The sequence below is a fragment of the Megalobrama amblycephala genome, linkage group LG11, assembly GCF_018812025.1.
Source record: "Megalobrama amblycephala isolate DHTTF-2021 linkage group LG11, ASM1881202v1, whole genome shotgun sequence".
NCBI classification, from domain to species: Eukaryota; Metazoa; Chordata; class Actinopteri; order Cypriniformes; family Xenocyprididae; genus Megalobrama; species Megalobrama amblycephala.
The window spans coordinates 33759718-33768903 of record NC_063054.1 but is presented as its reverse complement, the minus strand read 5'-3'; the positions used below and the strand labels follow the sequence as shown (position 1 = coordinate 33768903).

The 9186-nt window shown below is 36.4% G+C and overlaps 1 protein-coding gene across 16 annotated transcripts in view; it reads left to right on the top strand.

The window, feature by feature from the left end:
- Positions 1–9186, top strand: part of mark3b (MAP/microtubule affinity-regulating kinase 3b) — a 72937-nt gene continuing 63751 nt past the window's right edge. For 3 of the 16 annotated variants that reach the window (XM_048207610.1, XM_048207616.1, XM_048207608.1), the window contains exons 1-3: positions 4–680; positions 7412–7603; positions 8615–8668. In XM_048207610.1, coding sequence (XP_048063567.1) covers positions 630–680; positions 7412–7603; positions 8615–8668 — 297 coding nt within the window. In that variant the 5' untranslated portion in view covers positions 4–629. Of the gene's footprint in view, positions 681–3279; positions 3556–7411; positions 7604–8614; positions 8669–9186 lie in introns of those variants that run through there. The other 13 variants (XM_048207614.1, XM_048207604.1, XM_048207615.1 and 10 more) reach the window with 11 other exon arrangements.

The window sequence follows — 9186 nt, the reverse complement described above, 5'->3', positions numbered from 1 at the left end:
GCTTGTGCAGCCGCCTCTGTCCTCACTTCCTCCGGCTGCGCTGCGCTGGGTTTGGCTTGGCACCATCAGCCAGCACGCAGCCATCTTGGACTGAGCTCTATCTGGACTGGCAAACCCACACTTCGGGATGGGAGGAATTTAATCAACCTGGAGTGATTTAGAGCAGATTGTCTGGAGCCAGGGGACGAGACTGCGCATTCGGAAAGCTTACATCAAGCTCCAGAACCGGTTTTAAGCGGACGCCCCCCTCCCCTTTTCCTTGTCTGAAAGCTGTGTGCAGTTTCTGAGGGGCCTGTGAACTGTTTGTGCTTGAGTTTACAATAGGCACTTTTTCAAAGTTTTTTAAAGTAATACAGTGCAGCATATTGGTTATGACCTGTTGGTTGCCAGATCTTTGTGGAGAGTTCCTCCTTTGTGTCACCGGTGACCTGTTGTGCCGTTATGCGTCTGGATAAATTATTGCATTAATCTGGATCTTTTATTTGTGCTGGAATTTGGTTTTGATGTCGATCGAATCCATGGTCTTCATCAGCTGGTGCCCGGCAGCTGTCCACCCTGCGAACTGAAGGTTGATGTGATCAGACAGACTTGGACTGCAAGATCCACTTTGGAGATAAAGACACATTAAAATGTCAACTAGAACACCACTACCTACTGTCAATGAGAAAGATACAGAAAACGTGAGTATGAAAAGCATTGAGGTTCGCTGGGGTTTGTGTGTAGTATTTCACAGCTTTCATTTGATGGCTGCAAATTCCTATTCACTTCTGAACTTTTGGAGAGTGCATGTGTTGATGAAACTATCAGCAGGGTTGTGAACGTGTTTCCTACAGTTGTGACATTTTCTGAAGTTATGGATGTTTTTACATCGCTCCATAGGCAAGTAGTCTGATCCGTCAGCGTGACACAGTTTTAAAAGAATAAACATCGAGACGCATGACGGTGTGACTCACGCGCAGCTTTACTCCGCTAAAGAACTGTCAAGTCACCCTCACGCGACTTCCTGTATCAATATTTCCGATACACTGATGCAGACTAACAATAATGTTTCCTCTAGAGTGATACAGTGTAGCAGAATTTCAGTTACACTGTAAAATGATACATTGTAATGAAGAATGTTACATTGTAACGATTCCACTAAAATGATACATTGTAACGATGTTTTCACTACAGAGGTACAGTGTAACAATGTTTCCTATGGTGCGAAACATTGTTTCAACTCCATAGTAACCTTTTTTTTTTTACTACCGTGATACAGTAAAAATATTTCCGCTACAATGTAACACTGACACAGTGTAACAATATTTCCGATACACTGCTGTAGACTAACAATGTTTCCTCTAGAGTGATACAGTGTAGCAGAATTTCTGAGTGATAGTTACGCACTGTATTTCCATTAAAATTATACATTGTAACGTTTTTTTCCTCTACAGAGGTACAGTGTAACAATGTTTCTGAGTGCGAAACATTTTTTCCAACTCCATTGTAACCTTTTTTACTACTGTGATACAGTAACAATATTTCCGCTACAGTGTAACACTGATGCAGTGTAACAATATTTCTGATACACTGATGCAGACTAAAAATGTTTCCTCTAGAGTGATACAGTCTAGTGAAATTTCTGCTAGAGTGATAGTTACACACTGTAATTCCACTAAAATGATAATTTGTAACAATGTTTTCCCCTACAGAGGTACATTGTAACGATGTTTCCAATAGTGTGAAACTTTGTACTCCATTGTAACTTTTTTACTACCGTGATACAGTAACAATATTTCCGCTACAATGTAACACTGATGCAGTGTAACAATATTTCTGCTACAATATAACAGTATTTTAACTACAGTTTTTTTTACAGAGAAACAGTCATATACATCACAGCAGTGTTTCCACTACACTGATAGAATGTAACATTGTTTTCTGCTGCATATTTATACAGTGTAGCAGTATTTCTGCTAATGATATTGTTACACTGTATTTTTCACTACAGTGGGTGATACAATATTTCCGCTACAGATGTACAAAGTAACAGTGTTTGTTATAGTGTGAAACACTGTTTTTGCTCCTGTGTAATAGTTTTGTTAACTACTCTGACACAGTGTAACAATATTTCCATTACAGTTGTAACGTGTAACAGTATTTGTAACCATGTTTCCATTAAACTGATACAATGTAAAAAAAAAAAAAAAAATTGCTACATATTGATACAATGTATTGGTATTTCTGCTAGAGTGATATTGTTACACAACTACAATGATAACTATTTACGGTTACACTTTATTTTACGGTGTCCTTGTTACTGTGTAATCATAAATTTAAGTACAGAGTAATATTAATTAACATGTACTTACTATAGGGTTATGGTGCTTAATTTGCTGTTGTTACTATAGTAAGTATATGTAACATTTGTAACAAGGACACTGTCAAATAAAGTGTAACCCTATTTTCTGCTGCAGAGGTACAGTGTAACAGCGTTTCCTATGAAACGACTTATGAAACAATCCAGTGTAAAAAATGTTTCCGATACAGTGTAACAGTTTTCCTTTGCACTATAAATTTACAGAGTAGCAAAATTTCAACCATAATGATTTTTAAAAATATTTCCAATTCAGCATGAGCGTAACATTGTTTCCACTGCACTGACACAATGTAACATTTTTCTGCTACACTGTTGTGTTCCACACAGCATATCACATGCACTGGCATCTTCTTTTTTTAAGTTTAAAGAGAATTCTCAGGTTTAAATTTGTATGAAAGTATAAAGGTGTATAAGTGCAGGTGATGTAACCAATCACTTTTTAAGTTTTTGTAGCTGTAACTTTTCGCAGCTGATGTAGATAGTCCTGCGTTGTATATTTAAAAGTGGTAAATATTTAAAAGTACAAATATTTAATGTTGGCAATCAATGAATAGGAGGTTACACATTCACAGTCACACATACACATTGCATGCATGACAAGAATACAAGAAATGTTGCTTCAGTAGTTTTAAATTAAATATAACACTGCATGACACTACTGTAACTGCCTGACATGTCACATAAACTACCCATTAACATTTGGTAATGTAGTTTTTAAATTGCATCCATAAAATAAAAAAACTGGAAATAGAATATTGAATGCCCCACTTATTTTTTAAAGCACTTTGAGTTACAGTGTCTATAAAAAGCGCTGTATAAATTAAGTTTATTGTGCTGGAGCTGTAGCTCTTGTGCGTCATTGATAGAAAAGGGACACACAGATAAGCGAGGAGACCTTACCTGCCTTGTTATGCAGTCTCATTACTGGTTAGTCCTTGAGTGACGACTATTCCCTTCTTTGGTACCCAGAGAGTTAAAGAGCGAGAGAGAGAAAGCTCAAATCATCTGCACCCGTCGGACCTCTAACGACAAGTGTCGGAAATGTTTTCATGCTCCTCTGAGCATCGGTTTGTGCCAGGCGATCAATGAGCTGTCTTCATCACAAAAACAGACCGATTGTCAGTTTTGATGCCATTCAGATCGCCAATGCTAGAATGAAGGGCTCCCACTCTGTCAAGAGGCACCGCATAACTATAGTAAGTGCTAATTATTCATTTTAATTAGGCTGATTAAATTTAGGATAGAGGGAAAAGGCTGTTAGTAATGAATCTTTTGTAATGTGCAAAGCCATTCAGAGTCAGAGAGTAAGCAGATTTGTTGACACAGGAAGGTTTTAATGTATAATGCACTTGAAACCCGTCCAGGCTGTGAGGTTTTAGAGCATATTTGGGAAATGTTTCATCAGAATTACAGTGAATATTGTGATTAGCCCCTTAAAAGGTGTAAAAACCGACTGATTGCATTGTAACACTTTGGCTGAATGCTGCTTTGACTGAAGCTGGATTGAGACGTTTAAAGTGAAACTATGTTGAGATCTTATCAGCAGCAATAATGTTTTATGGGTGGCTTGCATGTTGTGATAGAGAAATATCACTCTGTGCTCTAGAATGTCCTAGATGAGAGCATTTGTCCTAGAGTGAGAATTTAGGACAGTCTTTTTAAGGATCTCTCCTGGTCCTAAATAATGGTTTTAAATGGTTTTGCTCTGCAAACGTCAGTTAACATAGTTTCAGACTTGGCACTTGATGTTTTTTTTTAATGCATTCATGGGGGGGGGGGGGGGGGGGTATATACATATAATATAATATATAGTGCGGGACTTAATTTAATCCACTGGGAATTGATTGGATGCTACATACATTTAAGATGTTTGGCTCACTATTAGTTTATTGTAATAATGTTAACTGTTGTGGCTGGAGGATCTGTAATGGGAACTGATGCTGTGTTCCCCATATTGTGCATTTGTTTGTGAGCAGTTCCTGTAATTGCTTTTGATTTCATCCTTATTCCTGTTACCAGTATTCTTAGGACATGAGTAACTTAATAACCAACAGCTTAATGAGTCCCAGGCTAGTGGGCCAGTCAGGAACTTAAAGGGTTGGTTCACCCAAAAATAAAATAATGTCATTTATTACTCACCATCATGTTGTTCTACACCCGTAAGACCTTCAGAACACAAATTAAGATATTGTTGATGAAATCCGATGGCACAGTGAGGCATCCATTGCCAGCAATGTTACTGCACCTCTCAAGATCCATAAAGGTACTAAAACCATATTTACATATAATACACTTTTTGTGTGCCAAAAAAACAAAATAATGACTTTTCAACAATATCTATATAGGCCGATTTAAAAACACTGCTTCGGAGCTTTACGAATCGAATCAGTTAATCGGAGCGCCAAAGTCACGTGATTTCAGCAGTTTAGCCTTTTGATAGGAGATCCGAATCACTAATTCGAAACAAAAGTTTCATAAAGCTCCGAAGCAGTGTTTTGAAATCAGCCCACATAGATATTGTTGAAAATTTGTTATTTTGGCGCTCAAAAAGTATTCTTACCGCTTTATAATATTAAGATAGAACCACAGTATTCGCTATCTCACCGTTGGGCCGAACGGTTCTAAGAACAGTAAGGAATGGACCCATTTTGTGTTTTGCAATCATGCAATCAAATTTTGCAACATAATTTTTTTTTTTGTGGGCGGAGCCTACCTGGTGGCAGAAAATGACAGTTCTGTAGTAGCAGTCTATGGAAGCCATGGAATAAAAGTTAATTTCAAGTTTATATCTCACAATTCCTAGAAGGAAAAACAGAATTGTGAGATATACTCATTGTTCTATCTTTTTTTTTTCTCAGAATCGTGAGTTTATATCCCGCAATTCTGACTTGTTTTTCCCCTCAGAATTGTGATATTAAAAGCACAGTTGCGAGTTAAAAAGTCAGAACTTGGAGATATAAACACGCAAATGCAAGAAAAAAAAGTGATCCATTAAATGCAGCCTTGGTCAGCAAAATGGTATGACTAATGTCTGAGATCACACTGTAAATCTAGTATTTAAAATTTTATTTAAAACTGGACTTTAAAAAGTTTTAAGATTTTGAAGGTTATGATGTAAAATGAATAAAAATATTTAAGATTCTGCACAATTTATAGGTCATGAATCAAAATCATGACAAACATGAATCATCAGTGACCATGTGACCAAACTCTTTTGTACAGACAGTACATAGTGAAGCACAAGATGCTCTTTGCAACATCTTGGCACCTGCCTTTCCTTTTCTAAACTGTTATTTTGTGGTAATACAACTAAATGGGTATTGATTTTGAAAAACAGCTGATCTTTCTATAGAGTTATTGATGTCATGTGAATCATTGCTGGATGGTGCTGATGCTTTCATCGTTGTTTCAGTGCAGCTTTTATGAGCTTCTGTTATCTAGTTTGGACTTGAAATCTCATTCTGTAGTTTAAAGGAGTAGTTCAACCCAAAATGTAACTTCTGTGATCATTTACTAACCCTCATATTGTTTCAAACCTGTCTTCTGCGGAGCATAATAGGTGATTTTTCAACGATTCCTTCGTAGTAATCTGCATGACTAATGGTCATGTCTAAATTAATAGTAGAACTAAAACCTATGCAGTTTGAATGTCAAACTTAAGTATTCTTGACCCAGATCTACTAGTACTACCCAACTATAAACACCAGAGCTCTTTTCATAGCATGACTCACAGTGATGCAGGCCACATCTTGTCGATCTGTCTCCTCTCAGGTCTCCAGCCATGTCATACCTCATTTCCTGCAGCCCGTATTTAGAGACCTTGTTCATTTTTCTTTATCCCGACAGCACGCGTGCTGTGGTCTGTTCATCTACATTGGATATTATTATTAAGATGTCTGATAATTTGAGTCCCTCTGTTCCAGATGGACCGGCATGCTGCTTGAAAACGTATCATAGATGATTCCTCATTGTGCGAGCCAATGGTGTCATCTCTGCCTTTTGTTTGCTCAGTGATGCTGACATGTTTAATAGATTTCTACAACCATGGCCACTAATTATCATCGCTCTTCCATTACAGCTGGGTGTTTTTGTCTTTTGAGCAAACTTATAGTTTTAAATTGACTGTCACTTATAACTTTTTCACATAAAAACTGATCTAGCATTGGTGTACATTTCTAAAAAGGGCCAAGTATTAGATATACTAGACTGGCTCGAAGAAAAAAAAATCATCACATTTTGTAAAAGCACCATGTCTAAAAAGGATGCAGCTTCAGTATTTTTCAGCGAAAGAGGAAGTCAAAGCAGAAATCCAGGATATCGTCTGACATTTTGTCCAGATTACTTTATTTACATGTTTCCCTTCCTATGAGGGGAAACATTTTAGGCACCACAAACAGATGTAGACTGGAACTCTTTGACTGGCACGGTTCACAGATATATATCCTTGTAGGGAGGAAATGAAGATATTTCCCCCGGTGAAGCTCCTCTTTGAGGTTGTCGGGTTCAAATATCTTCATGCAATCAGCATTTGACATTCCCTGTATTTTCATTTGGCTGGCATTTAACGGTTGTCAGACTACCAAAACAAATGCGGTATACAGAGATCTCCGAAGTGATTAGAATTTTAATCAAACCTTTCTGACACATTCTGAGAATTTATCTAATCTAAAGCTGTTGAGCTGTATGAAAGTCAATCATTCAAAAGTTTGGCTTCGGTAAGAATTTTTAAATGTTTTTGAAAGTCTCTTATTCTCACCAAGGCAGCATCTATTTGAACAGAATTGCCATAAAAATAGGAATATTGTGAAATATTATTACAATTTAAAGTAACTATTTTCTATTTGAATATATTTTAAAATGTCATTTATTCCTGTGATCAAAGCTGAATTTTCAGTCTTCAGTGTCACATGACCCTTCAGAAATCATTCTAATATGCTTATTTGCTGCTCAAGAAACATTCTGATTATTATCAATGTTTGAAGATATGAAACTTTTAATCAGTAGTGTATTTGTCTTTACTAATCATCTTTCTTTTTTTTCATCTGTCTCCAGCACACATCACACACAGATGGGCGAAATGAAGTGGCGTCCCGTCCCGGGCGGTCAGGGGCCCGCTGTCGGAACTCCATCGCCTCCTGTGCTGATGAACAGCCACATATCGGCAACTATAGGCTCCTCAAAACCATCGGCAAGGGCAACTTTGCCAAGGTCAAATTGGCACGACACATTCTTACAGGACGAGAGGTGAGCTTTATGAAGATATGAATGAAGAAACTGGTTGGTTATAGTAAAAGTTTTTCAGTGTCATAGTAGCACTTTATGTAGAGGTTATATATTTAATATATTAAACTGTGTCGAAAAAAAAAACTTAATTATGCCAGATAACACTTAAGCAAAACATGGTCAGGTCAAAGTGTCTGAATCATTTTTGATTATACTTACAAAATAGCATGTTCTTAATAGCATATATATATATATATATATATATATATATATATATATATATATATATATATATATATATATGCTATTAAGAACATGCTATTTTGTAAGTATAATCAAACCTGTTTTTACATTAAAAATGTCACTATGGAAAAAAAATATGTATGTATGTTTATGTACATTTTTCTTTTGATACTGGGATGAAATAAATGGAGCCCTGTATGTCATGTGGGTAAAAATATGAATATCATGGCAATGAACTAACAATTTGTTCCCACAACTTACTAATACATCAGCACATTTTGCTAATTCATTCCCTCGCTTTAAGTAAAAACGATATAATGATTCGTTCCCTTGTTTAATAAATTGTGGCCATGTTGTAATAAATTGTTCCCTTGTTTTAGTTTAGTTATATCCTGTGCATGATTTAGTAAAATGAGGAAATTAATTATTATATTGTGTGCACGATTTACTTAAAAGGAGGGAGCGAATTCTTAATTCGTGGCCACGTTTATATATATATATATATATATATATATATATATATATATAAAATAGAATTTTATTTTATTTATTTATTTATTTGTTTGTTTATTTATTTATTTATTTTTTGTCCATATGTCATGTGCTGGGTTCCGTAGAAATATAAGCCGGATTTGTTCCTGACTGCTTTTGTGGGATTCACTCCGATGTTGAGTTGAGCTGTAGAGATAAAACCATCAAATTGATGCTCTTTTACTGGCTTCTCGTCAGACCTCATTGAACAAAGCAGTAAAATGTGTTTTTTTTCCCTCTTCTCTCTTTTTCCTGCAGGTGGCCATAAAAATAATTGATAAGACACAACTTAATCCTACCAGCCTTCAAAAGGTAAACATTTTAGGATTCCTGCTGAACTATAAAAATCCTGTCCCGCTCATTCTCAATCTCCCTTATCCTTCTCTCTTTTGCTGGTTTAAGGACAAGAGTGTGCCAGAATGGAATCCCCCCATTTGTTCTTGTAGAGGGAATTAAACATTAACCAGATATGTAGATAGCATTGCTTTACTTCTTTGCAAGTTAGAGGGACAGCTGGCTTTGCAACACTGGTTTTTATTGCCTATTTTTATAATCATCATAGTTGTCGTTTTGATTTGGCATTAGTTGACATGTTCGTTTTCATCAACACAAGATGCAGACCACAAATCAAAGGTACTTCTGTTCAGAGTGGTGCATGATGGGAGAGCAGTAGCTGATGGAGGAACCCTCAGTGGACTTGAATTTCAGAGGCAGCTAATTATAGCATAAGCCGAGAAATCAGAATGAGAGGCTCGAATAATAACTACACATTTGCAGAGCGCTTAGATGGGAAACTTTGCTTAGCTTAGGTCTCCTGAAGTTTGTTGCTT